Below are 19,995 nucleotides of genomic sequence, written 5' to 3'. Positions count from 1 at the left end.
AGCTTCATAAGCAAAGGAGAAGTGAAATCCTTGTCAGAGAAGCAAATGGTAAGGAAATGTGTTGCCACTAGACCTACCTTACAAGAGGTCCTAAAGGGAGTGCTAAACATGGAAATGAAAGAACATTCCCTGCAACCACAAAAACACACTTAAGTACATAGGCCATTGACATTATAACACAACTGTATAATTAGGTCTGCATAACAACCAGCTAATAATACAGTAACAAGATCTAATCCTCACATGTTAATATTGACCTTGAATGTAAATGGGCTAAATGCCCCACTTTAAAGGCCGACTGTGGCAAATTGGATAAAGAAGCAAGACCCAACTGTCTGCTGTCTTCAAGAGACCTATCTCACAAGTAACGACACCCATAGACTCAAAGTAGAGGGTTAGAGAAAGACCTATCAGGCAAATGGAAAACAAAAAAAGAGCAGAGGTTGCTATTCTTATATCAGCTAAAACAGACTTTAAACAAACAATGATCAAGAAGGACAAAGAAGGCCATTACATAACAATAAAAAGTTCAGTACTAAAAGACCTAACTATTCTAAATATATGCACACCCAATATTGGAGCACCTAGATTCATTAAACAAGTACTGAGAGTCCTACGAAGAGTTTTAGACAACCACATAATAATAGTGGAGGACTTCGACACCCCAATGACAGCGTTAGACAGATTGTTGAGGCAGCAAACTACAAAACTATTCAGGACTTAAACTTGGTAGTTGACCAATTAGATCTAACAGTCACCTACAGAACACTACGCCTAACAACAGAATATACATTCTTCTCATCAGCACATGGCACATAGTCTAAGACTGACCACATATTTGTCCATAAAGCAAGTCACAACAAAATCACAAAAATCAAAACCATAACAACCACACTGTTGGACCACAGCTCAAGCACAAGCTTCTGTGTGACTTTTGGTTAAAGAATGAAATTAAGGTAAAAATTTTAAAAAATTCTTTGAAACTAAAAACAGACACAACATACCAGAATACTCAGGAAACAACTAAAGAAGGATTAAGAGGAAAGTTTATAGTGCTGTACACCTACATCAAAAAGTTAGAAAGATCTCAAATTACGACTCTAATGATTGCACCTCAAGGAACCAGAAAAACAAGAGAAAACCAACGCCAAAGCTAGGAGAAGAAAAGAAATTACAAAAATCAGAGCAGAACTGAACAAAATTGAGGCATGAAAATCCATACAAAAGATCAACAAAACCGAAAGTTGGTTCTTCAGAAGATTAAACAAGTTTGATAGCCTGGTGGCTAGATTTATAAAGAAAAAAATAGAGAAGACCCGAATACACCCAATCAGAAATGACAAAGGTGGCATCATAACTGACCCCAGAGAAATACAAAAAAAATTTCAACTGGGCAAGTTGGCTCATGCCTGTAATCCCAACACTTTGGGAGGGCGAGGCAGGCAGATCACCTGAGGTCAGGGGTTTGAGACCAGACTGGCCAACATGGTGAAACCTCATCTCTAGTAAAAATACAAAAATTAGCCAGGTGTGGTGGCACGTGTCTGTAGTTTCAGCTGCTCAGGAGGCTGAGGCAGGAGAATCGCTTGAAACCAGGAGGTGGAGATTGCCGTGAGCCAAGATCACACCCCTGGAATCCAGCCTGCGTGAGCAAGGCTCTGTCTCAAAAAAAAAAAAAAATTCTCAAAGACTGCTATGAACACCTCTCTACATACAAACTAGAAAACCTAGAAGAAATGAGTAAATTCCTGGAAACACATAGTCTCCTGAGGTTAAACCAGGAAGAAATTGAAATCCTGAACAGACCAATAAAGAGTAATAATAGACCAATTGAATCAGTAATAAAACACCTGAAAACCATAACAGCCCTGTACCAGATAGATTTGATTCTACCAAAGGTGCAAATAAGAGCTAGTACCAATCCTACTGAAATTATTTCCAAAAATCAAGGAGGAAGGACTCCTCTGTTACTTATTTTATAAGGCTGGCATCATTCTGATACCAAAACCTGGCAGAGACACAACAAGAAAAGAAAAATTCAGGCCAATATCCCTAATGAACATAGATGCACAAATTATCAACTTAGTACAGCAAACTGAATTGAGCGAGCAGCACCTCAAAAAGTTAATTCACCATGGAGAAGCAGTCTTTATTCCTGGAATGCAAGGTTGGTTTAACATATGCAAATCAATAAGTGTGATTTATTATGTAATCAGAATTAAAAACAAATGCCACATGATCATCTCAACAGATGCAGGAAATACTTTTGATAAAATTCAACATCCCTGCATGTTAAAAACTCTCAACAAGCTAGGCATTGAAGCCACAAACCTCAGAATAATCAGAGCCATATATGGCAAGCACACAGTGAACACCATACTGAACAGGCAAAAACTGGAACCATTCCCACTGATAACTGGAACAAGAAAAGGATGCCAATTCTTACCACTCCTGTTAAACACAGTATTGGAAATTCTAGCCAGAGCAATTATGCAAGAGAAAGAAACATAACACATTCAGATAGGAAGAGGTCAAACTATCTGTTTGTAGACTATATGATTCTCTATCTAGGAAATCTTACATAGTTTCTGTCCAAGAGCTCCTACATCTGATAAAACAACTTTAGGAAAGTTTCAGGATATAAAATCAATGTACAAAAATCAGTAGCATTTCTATACACCAAAAACATCCAAACTGAGAGCCAAATAAATGCCATTCACAATAGCCACAATAAGAATAAAATATCTAACATTTAACCAAGGTGATGATAGATATCTACAATGAGAATTACAAAGCACTGTTGATAGAAATTAGAGATGACACAAACAAATGGAAAAACATTCCATGCTCGTGAATAGAAAGAATCAATATTGTTAGAATGGCCATACTGCCCAAAACAATTTACAGATTTAATCTTATTCCTATCAAATTACCAACATCATTTTTCACAATTCAAAAAAAAAAAACTATTCTAAAATTCATGTTGAACCGAAGAACCTGAATTGCTAAAGCAATCCAAAGCAAAAAGAGCAAAGCTGGAGGCATCACGCTACCCAACTTCAAACTATACAAGGCTACAGTAACCAAACAGCATGGTAAGGGTACAAAAACAGACAGGTAGACCAATGGAACAAAGTAGAGAACCCAGAAATAAAGCCACACTGTCTACAATGACAACAATGGGGAAAGAACTCCCTTTTCAGTAAATGGTTCTGGGATAACTGGCTATCCATATTCAGAAGATTGAAACTGGACCCCCTTCTGTCACTATATACAAAAATTAACACCAGATGGATTAAAGACTTAAATGTAAGACCTTAAACAATAGAAACCCTAGAAGAAAACCTAGGAAATACCATTCTGGACATCAGCCTTGACAAAGAATTTATGACCTAGTCCCTAAATGCAATTGCAACAAAAACAAAAGTGACAAGTGGGACCTAATGAAACTAAAGAGCTTCTGCATAGCAAGCGAAATTATCAACAGAGTAAACAGATAACTTACAGAGTGAGAGAAAATATTCACAATCTGTGCATCTGACAAAGTTCTAACATCCAGAGTCTATAAGGATCTTAAACACCCCAACAAACAAAAAACGAAGTAACTCCACTAAAACATGGGCAAAGGATATGAACAGATACTTCTCAAAAGAAGACATACATGTAACCAACAAATATATTAAAAATATACTCATGATCGCCGATCACTAGAGAAATCCAAATTAAAACGACAATGAGATAACATCTTACACCAATGAGAATGGCCATTATTAAAAAGTCAAAAAACAATAGCTGCTGGTGAGAATGTGGCAAAAAGGAAACACCCTGCTGGTAGCAGTGTTAATTAGTTCAGCCCCTGTGGAAAGCAGTGTGGAGATTTCTTAAAGAACTTAAGAGAGAACTACCATTCAACCCAGCAATCCCTCTACTGGGTGTATACCCAATGGAAAATAAATCGTTCTACCAATAAGACACATGCATGCTTATGTTTGTTTCAGCACTATTCACAATAGCAAAGACATGGAATCAACCTAGACGCCCATCATTGGTGGACTGGATAAAGAAAATGTGGTACATATACACTATGGAATACCACCCAGCCGTGAAAAGAATGATATCATGTCCTTTGCAGCAGCATGGTACAGCTGGAGGATATTATTTTAAGCAAACTGACACAGGAACAGAAACCAAATACCATATATCTTCACATATTAGTGGGAGATACACTTTGTTACACATGGGCAGGAAGATGGGAATAATAGACACTGGTGACTGCTTGAGGGAGGAGGGTGAGGGGAAGGTATGGGTTAGAAGGCAAACTATTGTTGACTATGCTCACTACCCATGTGATGGGATAATTCATACCCCAAGCCTCAGCAATACACAATTTAACCATGTAACAAACATACATATGTACCCTCAGAACCCAAAATAAAAGTAGAAGAAAAAACAAAGAAACAAATAAAAACAAAACAAACAAGTAAAAACACGATGTGATTTTCATGTTGTTAAATTTAGATTTGCTATTTTATTATTTGTTTTTGGTTAGTCTCCTCTGTCTTTTTTTTTTTTTTCCACTGTCCTTCCTCTTTTGGCTTCTTTAGTATTATTTAAAGAATTTTTAGAATTCTATTTTAATTCATATGTTGCTTTTTTGGGCCTACCCTTTAAATCATTTTTTGCTTGAGGTATTAAACTATCAATTCTTAACATTTACATCTAATTAAAGTTAATATTGGTAAAAATTGTTGTAAACTAGAAATCATATAAACAAAGAAAATCAATACTTGTTTCTCAATTGTTTTTTTAATTGTAGGTTGCAGAAAAGAATGAAATCAAAAGGTATTTTGAGTCAAAACTCTCTGAAGATGACACAACACATTTCAAGTTGCCTAAATATAGACGTTTATTAGAAACATTTTTCAAGTTTGTAATGCTGATTGACTACATATTTCAGGAACTCATTCGTCAACTTATGAACACTGCAGTCACACTACTTTTGGAATTATTTAATGGTTCTGCTGGAATGCCATTTTCAGTGGAAAAAAAGAATGAAAATCTCATCAGGTAAATTATTTTTTTGAACTCAAAAAGTAACTTACAATTATAATATTTTAACATATTGCCACATATGGAGGAAATATTCAATAATTTAAGCTAGAGTTTGAAAATTCTCCTGGTGGCAGAGTACGTGTACTCATTTTTGCTATTAACAGAAATTATTATTTAGTAATACCTTACTTAATATTGGTGCTATAGGATGCCCAGTAGAATTTTAATTTCACATAAACGATACATAATTTTTAGTATACTTTAAGTATTACCTATGTTAAAAATTATTTTTTATCTGGAATTCAGATTTCTCTGATAATTTAGCAAATATATGTTTTATTTGTTATATCTGGCAATTCTGCATCTAAGTATACTCTGTCTTCCAAGGTCAGAGTTAGTTTTTAAAGATAATGTGAGAATTCTGGAAGGAGCTACAAAGTCCAATTGGAACTAAACACTACTGTTAAAAACAAAGTATTTTCTTATTTTCAACAACTAGATATATCTACCATAACTGGTGAAACAGGAATATTAATTGAAATGATGGCATACTTTGTAGCTGGTGAAACAGGACTATGAATTGAAATGATGGCATGCTTTAATTTTTATTTATCAAAATTTAATAATGTCATTTTAGGCTAATTAAAGTTTTATAACTAGATAGCTGAAAATATATCAATTCAAAAAATTTTAAAGATTATTCAAGATAATATTTTGTTTTTCTAATTATTACTGAATCTACAGAGCTAACATCACTTATCTAAGGACTTCTAACTGGTTTGAGTCAGTGCCAGGATTTTAACTTATGTAAGAACACAACTATTTAGTGCATTATAATTTTATTTCCTTTAAAACAATATGTGTGTGTGTTTAGGAGAGGTCTTTATATTCTTAACATAGTTTTTGAAAGATATTATTATAATTAATTCATCATATTATAGCAAATTTAGAAAACAAGTATCACCCTTCATTCTATCACTTAATTACAACATCTTATCATTTTATATTATTTTTATAGTCTTTTCCTATATGGTTTTCCATTGTTGTAATCCTAGTGTACTATTTTATAGCGCGTTTTTCAAACACAGTGTCTCCTGTATGCATTTTTTATGTTACAGGAAGAATATATATAGGTCAGGCCCAGTGGCTCACGCCTGTAATCACAACACTTTGGGAGACCAATGAGGATGAATTACTTGAGTTCAGGAGTTCAAGATCAGCCTAGGCAACATGGCGAGACCCTGTCTCCACAAAAAATACAAAAATTAGCTGTGCACAGTGGCACTGGCACACACCTGTGGTCCCAGCTACTTGGGAGGCTGATGTGGGAGGATCACTTCAGCCTGGGAGGTTGAGACTTCAGTGAGCTGTAATCATGCCACTCTACTCCAGCCTGGGCAACAGAGATCTTATCTCAAATATATATATATAGGTTTAAGCACATCTTTTTGTGGAGTCAGACCACCTCGGTTTTAATCTCTGATTTGACTCTTGCTAGTTTTACTTAGTTGAGCTATTAACCCAACAGAGATTGAATAAATTTGGCTGGGCATAGTGGTTCACACCTGTAATCCCAACACTTTGGGAGGCTGAGGTGAGAGGATCACTTGAGTCCAGGAGTTCAAGACCAGTCTGGGCAACAAAGTGAAACCCTGTCTCTACAAAAAACAACAACAACAACAACAACAAAAAAAAACCTAAGAAAATTAGCCAGGCGTGATACTGCATGCCTGTAGTCCCAGCTACTCGGGAGACTGAGGTGGGAGGATCGCTTGAGCCCAGGAGGTTGAGACTGCAGTGAGCCATGATCACTAAATAAATAAATAAATAAATAAATAATTTAGACTTCAATTTTCTAATCTATAAAATGAAGGTAACAGTAATACCTATGCCATAATGTTGTTTGAGAATAAACACAGTAAATGTCTGATAAAAAGCATCAATCATTGTTGAATCTGTTTCCATTGACCTCTTAACAATATTGGTTGGTATAATAGTTCCATAATGACTAATGATGTTGAACATCTTTGCATGTGCTTTTTGGCCATTTATATACATTCTTTGAGGAAATATCTGTTCAAAATCTTTGTTCATTTTAAAATTGTATTAGTTAATTAATTAATTTATTTAGTTGGGGTCTTGTGTTTCTCAGACTTGTCTTGAACTCCTGGGCTCAAGTGATACTCTCACCTCAGCCTCCCTCATAGCCGGGACTACAGGTTCATGCCATCATGCCCAGCTGAGTTATTTGTCTTTTGATTGCTGAGTTCTAAGAGTTCTTTCTTTATTAGATTCTGCGGGTCATCTTTTCTTAATAGTATCCTTTGGAGTAAAAAAGTTTTTAATTTTTAATTTTTATTTAATTTTTAATTTTATTTTTATTTAATTTAACTTTGATTGTGCTTTAAGTGTATCTAAGAAATCATTGCATAATCCAAAGTCTTGAAGATTTACTCTTGTTTTTATCTAAGATCTTATAACTTTAGCTCTTGCATTTAGGCTTTGATGCATTTTGAGTTAATTTTTGTATATGGTTTGAGATGGGGTCCAAATTTATTCTTTTGTATATGAATATCCAGTTGTCCCAGTACTATTTGTTGAAAAGAATAACACTATTTCTTTCTCTATTGAATTGTCTTGGCACCTGAGTTGACAATCAGCTGACTAAAAGTGTATGGGTTTATTTTCAGACACTCTATTTCATTTCATTGCTCCATGTCTGTCCTTATGTCAGTACCATACTGTCTTGATTACTATAGCTTTGTAGTAAGTTTTGAAATTGGGAATTGGGAATTTTCTGACATTGCTCTTCTTTTTCAACATTGTTTTGGCTGTTCTGGGTCCCTTGCATTTTCATATGAATTTTAGAATCACCTTGACAATTTCTGCAAATATTCAGCTAGAATTTTGATAGAGACAGCATCAAAACTGGAGATAAATATGGGGAGTATTTTCATTCTAATAGTATAGTCTTCTAATCCATGAACATGGGCTGTCTTTCCATTTATGTAGGCATTCTTTAATTTCTTTCAATATTTTGTGGTTTTCAGTGTATGAGTCATGCATTTTTTTGTTAAAATTATTTGTAAATATTTTATCATTTTGTATGCTGTTGTGAATGGAGTTATTTTTAAATTTTCTTTTTTGGTTGTTCATTGCCAGCATATTGAAATGCAAATGATTTTTGTATATTGATCTCATATCCTGCTACTTTGTTGAACTTTTTTTATTATCCCTGATAGGTTTTTAAAATTAATTGTTTAGAGTTTTCTATATGCAAAATCATGTCATCTGCAAATAGAGATAATTTTACTTCTTTACCGATCTGATACCTTTTATTTCTTTTTATTGCCTAATTCCCCTGTCTAGTAAGTACTTTACAGTGTTGAATAGAAATGGTGAAAGCGAACATCCCTATCTTGTTCCAGAGCTCAGGAGGAAAACATACAGTCTTTCATCATTAAGTGTGATGTGCCCGGGGGTTTTTCACAGATACTTCCTATCAGGTTGAGGAATTTCTCATCTGTATTAGTTTGTTGTCACATTGTTATAAAAAACTACCTGAGACTAGGTAATTTGTAATTAGAAGAAGTCTAATTGGCTCATGGTTCCACAGTCTGTACAGGAAACATGTCTGGGAGGCCTCAGGAAACTTATAATCATGGCAGAAGGTGAAGGGGGAAGCAGGCATGTTTTACATGGCTGGATCAGGAGGAAGAGATGTAGGGGGAAGTGCGACACACTCCTTAAAACAACCAGGTCTCTTGAGAACTTATTATCATGAAAACAGCACAGAGGAAATCTTTCCCCTTAATCCAGTCACCTTCCACCAGACCCTTCCTTCAACACTGGGGATTACAATTTGGCATGAGATTTGGTTGAGGACGCAATCCAAACCATATCACCACCTGTCTTACTTGAATGTTTTTGTCATGAAATAGTGTTGGATTTTGTCAAATGCTTTTTGTTTTCTGTGTCTGTTGAGATGACCATGTGTCTTTTACTTTATTCTATTAATATAGCATATTATATTACATACATACATTTTCATAAATGGAACCAATCTTGCATTCTTGGGATAAATCCCACTTAATTTTAGTTTATTATCCTTCGTATATGCTGCTGGATTCAGTTTATTATTTTGTTGAAAATGTTCACATCTATATTCGTAGAGGACATTGGTCGGTAGTTTTCTTGTGATGTGTTTGTCTGGTTTTGGATTCAGGATAAGACTCACCTCATAGAGTGAATTGGGTAGCGTTATTACCACTTGTCTTCTGAAAATTTTATGAAGGATTGGTGTTAATTCTTCCTGAAATACTTAAAAGATTCATCTGTGAAGTCTGGGCCTCAGCTTTTGTGTGTGTGGGATGTATTAAAATTACTAATTAAATCTCTTTACTTGTTATAGATTTGTTTAGGTTTTCTATTCTTGATAAAATTTTGGTAATTTATGTCTTTCTAGGATTTTGTCCATTTTATCTAACTTATTTAAACTGTTGGTATACAGTTGTTTATAGTATTCACTTATAATTGTTTTGATTTCTGTAAGGTCAATAGTGATATCTTCTCTTTCATTACAGATTTTAGTAATTTGAGGCTTTTCTCTTATTTTTTTAGTCAGTCTAGTTAAACGTTTGTTTATTTTGTTGATCTTTTTAAAAACCAACTTTTGGTTTTATTGATTTTCTTGTCAATTAAAAAAAAATCCCAAACAAGTTAATTTTAAAATGGGTGAAAGATGTAAGCAGACATTTCATCTAAGAAGAAACAGATTGCAAACTTTTTGTGTTTTAAAGATGCTGTAAATCATTAGACATTAGAGAAATGCAAATTAAAATCACAATGAGACACTTTCACATACCTGCTAGAATGGCTAAAACAATACCAACAATACAAAGTGCTCATGAGGATGAGGAGCAACTGGAACTCTAATACATGGCTGCTGGGAATGCAAAAGGATACAGATGCTCTGGAAAACAGTTGGGCAATTTCTTATAAACATAAGTTTACCCTATAATCTAGCAAGCCTCCTCCTAGCCATTTACCCTAAAAAACAGAAAACACTTTTCTACGGAAAAAAAACATATGTAAATATTTATAATGGCTTTATTCATAATTGTTCAAATCTGGAAATAATCTAAATATCTGTGAGTGGATAGTCATGAAGTGGAGTACTTCTCAGCAATAAAAATGAGTGAAATATTATACTTATGCAACACGAATGAATCTCTAATGTTAAGTGAAGGAAGCCAGACTCAAAACACTATATATTAGATGATTCCATTTATATAAAATTTCGACAAACCAAAACTGGAAGGGCAGAAATCAAATCAGTGATTGCCATGGGCTAGGTGGGGGTGAGAGGTACCTTCTATAAGGGTGCCTGATACAACTTTTTAGATGACAGAAATGTACTACATTTAGTCATTGTGATTGTAGTGGTTAACTGTGTATGATTGACAAAATTCATTAGAACTGCATATCTGAGAAGCATGAATTTTACTGGATATAAATTATACCTCAATAAACCTGACATTAAAAATAAAGTATTATTTATTTAGCACATATCACTTGTCAGATACTTTGTTAGATCCTGGACACACAATGCTGAGCAAAATAGACGGTTTTTGCTCTAATGTAGTTTACAGTCTAGAGGAAGGGAGAGAGCTTAATCTACTGACAACACAAATATATTTAACATTGCAATAAATGCCACAAAGAAGATGTTTGGGGTATTGTGAGACTGAATCTGGTCTGGGAGAAGATTCATTGATAGGAGTTAATGAGGAAATCAAGAAGAAAGGGTGGTCAAGTGATCCCTAAAAAGTATATCATATACCCTACAGAACAAGAAACATATTTGAAAAAGTGAGGAGAGTATGACAACAGTAAAATGATAAGAAAATAGCATAAGACATAATGTGATTGATCAAACCTATAAATAATAAATGTCTTTTCTACCATCCTAAAAGTTTCTGAAGAATTTGTTATAAAATAAACTAATCCTAAATCATCATTGCAACCCGTGGATACCAAGTGGAGAGTGTTTCAAAAAGTAAAAGTCTTCATATGTTAGGTGATAAAACAAAATAAACTTAAAATGATTAAAATCATACAAAGTATGTTCTCTGACCAACATAAATTAGAACATAAATTAGAATTAGAGATCAATAACAGAAGAAAGTTTGAGAAAGATCACAAATACATGGAAATTAAATAACATACTCCTAAATAACCAGTGAGTCAAAGCAGAAATCACAAGGCAAATTAGAATAAAATCCGGTTTTATAAATGAATGAAAATGAAAGCACAACATACCAAACCTTACTATAGGCAGCAAAGGCAGTGCTTAGAGGGAATTTATACATGTAAAAATTACATGATATCTGTGTTCTACAAATGTTTTATCCCAGTTCATAAATTGTCTTAATTTTCTTAAGTGTCTTTTGATAAACAAGAGTTTTTAATTTTTATGAAGTCCAGTTTAACTATTTTTTCTTTCAAAGGTTTGGGCTTTTGATATCTGATCTAAAGCATTGTTTCCTAATGCAACAGCAGGATGAATTTTTCCAATATTTTCTTTTAGAAATTTTATACTTCTGAATATTATATTGTATCTGTGATCCTTTTTTGGTTAATTTTTGCAAATAGTGTCAGGTGTGGTTTGAGGTATATATTGTTATATGTAGGTATTTAATCCCTCCAGTAGTTTGTTGAAAAGACTAGTCTTCCTCCAGACAATTACCTTAACATACTGTAGAAAATTGATTAATTAAATATATTCGTGAGTCTATTTCTGAATGCTTTTTTCTAGTCCAGTGATCTGTGAATCTGTCCTTTCACCAATATCTCACAGTCTTCATAACTATAATTTTATATTAAGTCTTGAAATCAGGTAGTGTGTATTCTTCAGCTTTGTTCTTCTTTTTCAAAATTGTTTTAACTATTTAATTCATTGACTTTTTCATATGTGTCTTATAATTAACTAGCAGATTTATTCAAAAGGCCTACTGAGATTTTGATTGAGATTGCATTGAATATATAGATCAATTTGGGGAGAATCGACAATATTCAGTCTTTTAAGCCCTGAATATGGTATACTTTTTCCTTTATTTAGATATTCTTTGATTTATCTCATCAGTGTTTTATAGAACTCAGTGTGCAAATATTGCACATTTTTGTTTTAAACTACCTGTTTCATATTTTGATAGTATTAAAAATGGTACCCTATTTTAAATACGGTTTCTAATTATTCATTGCTAGTATAAAGAAATACAATTGATTTTGCATATTGACCTTATATCTGTAACCTTACTAAACTCACTTATCAGTTGTAATAACTTTTCTTTGGTAGACAATTTAAGAATTTCTACTTAGACCAAGTGTCAACAAAATATAGCCCATAGACCAAATCCTGTGGCAGTCAGTTTTTATAAATTAGTTTTGTTGGACTATAGCCACGCCCATTTGTTTACCCATTGTCTGCAGCTACTTTTGCACTACAAAGGCAAAATTCAGTTGTTGTGACAGACCACCACATATGGTCCACAAAACGTAAAATATTTTCTATCTGGTCCCTTACAGAAAAGCTTTGCTGACCCATGCTCTCGAGTAACCACTAAAAGATAGTGATAGGATGTCTAAAAAGCTAAGAGAAGGAAAAATATTAAAAGAATGAAAAAACTGATTAAAAGCAGCTCTTCTTACAGGCTAATACAAATTATTTTTGTTACTTTTATCACTTCCATGATACTGCTAAAACTTTAGAACTCTTCAACTCCATTTATTTTCCTCTTGCCTTTTACAGCATTCTTTTACTATATTATAAATACATTTTTAGTTGTTCATATATTTTAACTCCAGAAGACATTAAAAGTATTGTTTTGAATGGTCAATATCCATTTATGTTTATCCATGTAATTACCATTTCTTGTGTTTTTTCCTTTTGCTTGTGTCTGTTTGAGTGGGGTCATTTTCCTTCTTCCTGAAAAACAATCTAGTATTTCTTCCAGTGCGGTAATGCTGGGAAAGAGTTCCCTTGGTTTTTAATTGTTGAAAAAGAACTTTATGTCACCATCATTTATAAAGGATATTTTCACTGGGTGTAGAGTTCTAGGTAATGTGAGACTCTTTTGAAAGACTTCTCAGTTTAATTTTTTTTTAATTTTTATTTTAGGTTTGGGGGTACATGTGAAGGTTTTTACATAAATAAACGTGTCGTGGGGGTTTGTTGTACATATTATTACATTACTCAGGTATTAAGCTCAATACCCAATAATGATCTTTTCTGCCCCTCTCCCTCCTTCCACCTTCCTGGCTCAAGTAGACCCTAGTGTCTGTTGTGTTTCCTTCTTTGTGTTCATAAGTTCTTATCATTTAGCTCCCCCTTATAAGTGAGAACATACAGTATTTGGTTGTATTATTGCATTAGTTTGCTAAGGATGGTCACCTCTAGCTCCATCCATGTTCCTGTAAAACACATGATCTCGTTGTTTTATATGGCTGCATCATATTCCGTGGTGTATATATACCACATTTTCTTTATCCAGTGTGTCATTGATAGGCATATAGGTTGATTCCATTTCTTTGCTATTGTGAACAGTGCTGCAGTGAACATTGGTGTTCATGTGTCTTTATGGTAGAATGCTTTGTATACCTTTGGGTATGTACCCACTAACGGGACTGCTGGGTCGAATAGTAATTTTCCTTTTAGCTCTTTGAGTAATCGCCATAGTTTTTCACAATGGTTGAACTAATTTACACTCCCACCAGCAGCATATAAGGGTTCCTTTTCTCTGCAACCTCACCAGCATCCGTTATTTTTTTACTTTTTAATAATAACCATTCTGACTGGTGTGAGATGGTATCTTATTGTGGTTTTGATTTGCATTTTTCTAATGATAAGTGATATTGTGCTCTTTTTCATATGCTTATTGGCTGCTGTATGTATTCTTTTGAGAAGTGTTTGTTCATGTCCTTTGCCCACTTTTTAGTGGGGTTGTGTTTTTCTTGTAAATTTAAGTTCCTTATAGATGCTGGATATTAGACCTTTGTCAGATACAAAGTTTGCAAATATTTTCCCCCATTATGTAGGTTGTCTGTTTACTCTGTCGATAGTTTCTTTTCCTGTGCAGATGCTCTTAAGTTTAATTAGATCCTGTTTGTCAATTTTTGCTTTTGTTGCAATGGATTTTTGTGTCTTCGTCATTAAATCTTTGTCCATTCCTATGTCCAAAATGGTACTGCTTAGGTTTTCTTCCAGGGTTTTTATAGTTTTGGGTTTTACATTTAAGTCTTTAATCCATCTTGAATTGATGTTTACATACGGTGTAAAGGAGTCCAGCTTCAATCTTCTGCATATGGCTAGCCAGTTATCTCAGCACCGTTTATTGAATAGGGAGTGTTTCCTTCATTGCTTGTTTTTGTCAGCTTTGTCAAAGATCAGATGGTCATAGATATGGGGCCTTATTTCTGGGCTCTCTATTCTGTTGCATCGTTCTATGTGCCTGTTTTTGCAGCAGTACCATTCTCTTTTGGTCACTGTAGCCTTGTAGTGTAGTTTGAAGTTGGGTAATGTGATTCTTCCAGCTTTGTTCTTTTTGCTTAGGATTGCATTGGCTATTTGGGCTCTTTTTTGGATCCACATAAATTTTAAAATAATTTTTTCTAATTCTGTGAAGAATGTCATTGATAGTTTGATAGGAATAGCATTGAATCTGTAAATTGCTTTGGTCAGTATAGCCATTTTAATGATATTGATTCTACCTATGAACATGGGATGTTTTTCTATTTCTGTGTCTTCTCTGATTTTTTGAGCGGTGTTTTGTAATTCTCATTGTAGAGATCTTTCACCTCCCTGGTTAGCTGTATTTCCAAGTATTTTATTCTTTTTGTGGTAATTGTGAATGCGAATTCATTCACAATGTGGCTCTTGGCTTGATTGTTGTTAGTATATAGGAATGCTAGCGATTTTTGTATGTTGATTTTGTATCCTTTGCTGAAGCTGTTTATCAGCTGAAGGAGCAGCTTTGGGGCTGAAACTATAGATCAAGAATCAAGTTGTATGCAAACAGATAGTTTGACTTCTGTCTTCCTATTTTGATGCACTTTATTTCTTTCTCTTGCCTGATTGCTCTGGCCAGGACTTCCAGCACTATGTTGAATAGGAGTGGTGAGAGTGGGCATCAGGTCCTGGGCTTTTTTGCTTGGTAGGCTGTTATTACTGATTCAATTTTAGAGCTCATTAAAGGTCTGTTCAGGGAATCAATTTCTTCCCAGCTCAGTCTTGTGAGGGTGTATGTGTCCAAGAATTTATCCATCTCTTCTAGATTTTCTAGTTTGTGTACAGAGGTGTTTCTAGTAGTTTGTGATTTTTTTTTTTTTTATTTCTGTGGGGTCAGTAGTAACATTCCCTTCATTGTTTCTAATTGTGTTTATTTGCATCTTCTCTCTTTTCTTCTTAATTAGTGTAGCTAGTGGCCTCTCTTTTATTAATTTTTTCAAAAACAGCTCCTGGATTCTTTGATCTTTTAAATGTTTTTTTTTTGTGTGTGTGTGTCTCAATTTCCTTCTGTTTGGCTCTGATTTTGGTTATTTCTTGTCTTCTGCTAGCTTAGTGGCAGGTAGGTTGTATGTGTCTAACAATTGATCCCTTTTTTTTAGGGTTTCCAATTTGTGGCATGTAGTTGCTCATAGTAGCCTCTAGTGATCCTTTGAATTTCTGCAGTATAAGTTGTAATGTCTCCTTTTTAATCTCTGATTTTATTTATTTGGGTCTTTGCTCTCTTTGTTTTTTTAGTTAGTGTGACTAAAGGTTTGTCAGTTTCCTTTATCTTTTCAAAAACCAGCTTTTTGTTTCATTGATCTTTTCTGTAGTTTTCTTGCTTTGATCTTTATTGTTTCTTTTCTTCTACTAACTTTGGATTTGGTTTCCTCTTGCTTTTCTCTTTAGGCTGTTTATTTGAAAGTTTTTTTGTTTTGTTTTTTTGAGGTAGAAACTTATGCCTATATACTTCCCTCTTAGTACTGCTTTTGCTGTATCCCATAGGTTTGGGTATGTTATGTTGGTTAAATTCCATGTGTTTGTGTAGTTCCCAGAATTCCTCCTCTGATTGATTTGTAGGGTTTTTGTTTTGTTTTGTTTGTGGTCAGAGAAGATGCTTGGTATTATTTTGATGTTATTGAATGTTTTAAGACTTGTGTTTTGACCTGACATATGGTCTATCCTTGAGAATTATCTGTGTGCTGAGAAGAATGTGTATTCTGTAGTCATTGGATGAAATGTTCTGTAAATATCTATTAGGTCCATTTGGTTTTTCCTGCATTTTAAGTCTGATGTTTCTTTGTTGATTTTCTGTCTGGATGATCTGTCCAAGGCTGAAAGTGTGGTGTTGAAGTCTCTAGCTATTATTGTATTGGGTTTATCTTTCCCTTTAGGTCTAATAATTGTAAGAATTAAAGAAAGAGGAAAGAAACATGAAGGGTGGCTTGCCAGTCAAGACAGATTTATTTCAAGGAAAACGAACCTGAGAGGAGCCTTCTGGCTAAGTTAGGTCAGAGACCCACTCTCTTAAAGACTAAGAGGTTTTTTTTGTGTTTTTGAGACAGAGTCCTACACTGCCACCCAGGCTGGAGTGCAATGGTGAGATCTTGGCTTACTGCAACCTCTGCCTCCCAGGTTCACGTGATTCTCCTGCCTCAGTCTCCCAAGTAGCTGGGATTACAGGTGCACACCACCACACCCAGCTAATTTTTTATATTTTTACTAGGCACAGGGTTTCACTTTGTTGGCCAGACTGGTCTCAAACTCCTGACCTTATGATCCACCCACCTCAGCCTCCCAAAGTGCTGGGATTATAGGCCTGAGCCACTGTGCCCCGCCCAGACTAACAGTTTTTAAGGATTCAGGGTGGGAGAGTTTATCAGAGGCTTGGACTGCTTCTGTGTCTCTTTGTTGTGCTTATCTGGGAGAGAGAGTCATTTGTCTGTTCCCATACATCTTTCAGAAGCTGCAAGCATACCCCCCGAGTCTGCTTTTATCTTCCCTATCTTAGTGCGCATGAAGGGAAAGGAATATGCTTATTAAGGCCTACTGTTTTATTGGGGTCCGAGGGTGAAGTTTGGCAGTTACCCAAGAGACCTTCCCCTCAGCTCCCTCTGTGCCTGAGCTGTCTTATCTGTGTTCTACTATCTGCTCTTTCTGGCTGCATGTAATTAGAAGAGAAGTGATTTCCTTGAAATGCGTAAGGCTAGAAAGGGAGCTGGAACTTAAAGTGGCAGTGTTTGTCGAAGATGACAGTGCTCCTGCTCTGTCAATAATACTTGCTTTTTGTATCTGTGTGCTCCAGTGTTGGGTACATGTATATTTACAAGTGTTCTATCTTCTTGCTGAATTGACCACTTTATCATTATATAATGACCCTCTTTGTGTCTTTTTACACTTTTTGTTGTATAATCTATGTTGTCTGATGAATGTATAACTACTCCTCTTTTATGGTTTCCATTTGTGTGGAATATCTTTTTTCGCAGCTTTATTTTCAGTCTATGTTTGTCAAGGTGGAGAGTGTTTCTTGTAGGCAGCAGAAGGTTGATTCTTGGTTTTTCATTCATTCTGCTACTCTGTATCTTTTGATTAGAGAATTGAGTCCATTTACATCTATTCTTATTATTAAGTAAGGACTTACTCCTGCCAGTTTGTCATTTGTTTTTTTGGTTCTTTTGTGGTGTCCCCTTCCTTCTTTTCTTCCTTCCTGCCTTCCTTTTAGTGAAGGTGATTTTCCCTGGTGATATGTTTTAATTTCTTGCTTCTTTTTTGTGTATCTGTTGTATGTTTATAGATTTTAGGTTACCATGAGTCTTGCAATTAATATAACCCATTATTTTAACCTCATGACAACTTAATGTTGATTGTATAAATGAACATACAAACAAGATAAGGAGAGTTATAAAATCTCTATATGTAATCTCCTTGCTTCTTAACTTTTATTGTTTCTTTTTATATCTTATTGTATAATCTGTGTCTTGAAAACTTATAGTTATTTTGATCAGTTCTTTATCTTTGTACTTAAAATATGAGTAGTTTACACATCACAGTTACAGAGTTATAATATTCTGTGTTTGTTTGTTTGTTTTTTGAGACAGAGTTTCGCTCTTATTGCCCAGGCTGGAGTGCAATGACACAATCTTGGCTCACCACAACCTCCGCCTCCTGGGTTCAAGAATTCTCCTGCCTCAGCCTCCCGAGCAGCTGAGATCACAGGCATGTGCCACCATGCCTGGCTGATTTTGTATTTTTAGTAGAGACAGGGTTTCTCTATGTTGGTCAGGCTGGTCTTGAACTCCCAACCTCAGGTGATCTGCCCACCTCGGCCTCCCAAAGTGCTGGGATTACAGGCATGAGCCACCGTACCAGGCCAATATTCTGTGTTTTTATGTGTACTTACTGTTACCAGTGAGTTTTGTGCCTTCAGATGATTTCTTATTGCTCATTAGTGTCCTTTTCTTTCAGATTGAAGCACTTCCTTTAGCATTTCTTATAGGATAGATCTGGTATTGATGATAAGTGTCTGGCAAAACCCTTAGGTTTTGTTTGGGAAGATTTTTATTTTTCCTTTGTGTTTGAAAGATATTTTTGCCAGGTGTACCATTCTAGGGTTGAATGTTTTGTTTTGTTTTTTGTCCTCTGTACTTTATTTATTTATTTATGTATTTGAGACAGGGTATCACTCTGTCTTGATATTTGGGAGTTTGATTATTAAATGCTTTGGGGTAGTCTTCTTTAGGTTAAATCTTCTTGGTGGTCTATACTCTCCTTGTACTTCCAAGCCTAGCCAATATTTATTATTTTCTGTTTTTTTTTTTTTTAATAGCCATCCTAATGGGTATGAGGTGATACAATATCTCAGTGTGTTATGGATTGCATTTCCCTAATGATTAGTAATATTAAGCATCTTTTCTTGTGCTTATTGTCCATTTGTGTATCTTCTTTGGAGAAAGGTCTAGTCAGGTCCTTTGCCTGCTTTTTAATTTGGTTGCTTTTTGTTGTTGAGTTGTACATGTTCTTTATATATGTAGATATAAGTGATTTTTAAATGATTTTTTTCTTCCCATTTCTTAATCCAGAACATTCAAGGACAACTCTTTTCCTACTGGAAAGACAACAAATGATTGTGAAGAACTTGTTGATAATTCAAAGACACATGCTATTTCTGTTCAAAAGTCAGAAGTAAAAACAGACTCTGATATTAGTGAGGTAAAATGATCTTTGAAAAATATAAACATAGATTTTTTTGCTATAAAATGAATACATTTTGAAATTTAAAATGTGATTTATGGTTAATACCCACAACCCCTTGCCCAACATACCCTCCCCAACACACATACACACTCTTACCTGTTCCCACTGTAAAAAGCCATAATGGCACTTATCTCATTTAGTTCATTCGTTCATTCATTCACCATGTGGTTTATTGAGTACTTACTATGTCCGAGGCACTGAACTAGGTAGGCACTGAAATAACAGCAGTGGGCATAACAAATTCTCTGACCTCTTGGAGCTTATATTTTACCAGAGGAGACAGATAAACAAAGTGATGAGTACTGTGAAGAAAAACGATGGAAAAGAAGGGAATGCAGGAGTGATGTTGTATGCTATTTTACATAGGAATGATAAGGAAAGGCCACCCTATCTAAAGTAGCATCTACCCCCTCCTCCCACTGCTACACTACTCTGTCTGTGCTTTTGTTCAATGGATTTTTGTTGTGTTCTTATCTTAAAAATGGGAGAAGCAAAATAGCAAACCTTGAAAGAATCCTAGAAAAACTTTCATTAAGAAATCTTTTCTTGCCAGAATTGTTTTCCTCTCCGTTGTTATTACTTTGTTGAGATTTAAAGTTTATATGTTACGTGCTTATCCTATTTGGTAAAAGTAGCCTTCTATA

General features: G+C 34.7%; 1 protein-coding gene across 4 annotated transcripts in view; it reads left to right on the top strand.

Moving 5' to 3' along the window:
- The window catches only part of DNAH14 (dynein axonemal heavy chain 14), a 528,962-nt gene that overhangs the window by 89,445 nt on the left and 419,522 nt on the right, over window positions 1-19,995 (top strand). For 2 of the 4 annotated variants that reach the window (XM_073011492.1, XM_073011489.1), the window contains exons 11-12: window positions 4,817-5,067; window positions 19,177-19,306. In XM_073011492.1, coding sequence (XP_072867593.1) covers window positions 4,817-5,067; window positions 19,177-19,306 — 381 coding nt within the window. Of the gene's footprint in view, window positions 1-4,816; window positions 5,068-19,176; window positions 19,307-19,995 lie in introns of those variants that run through there. The other 2 variants (XM_073011490.1, XM_073011491.1) reach the window with 2 other exon arrangements.

Source organism: Chlorocebus sabaeus, chromosome 25 (assembly GCF_047675955.1).
Source record: "Chlorocebus sabaeus isolate Y175 chromosome 25, mChlSab1.0.hap1, whole genome shotgun sequence".
NCBI classification, from domain to species: Eukaryota; Metazoa; Chordata; class Mammalia; order Primates; family Cercopithecidae; genus Chlorocebus; species Chlorocebus sabaeus.
Note: the sequence above shows the minus strand (reverse complement) of the source record. Positions and strands in the feature narration are given on the sequence as shown.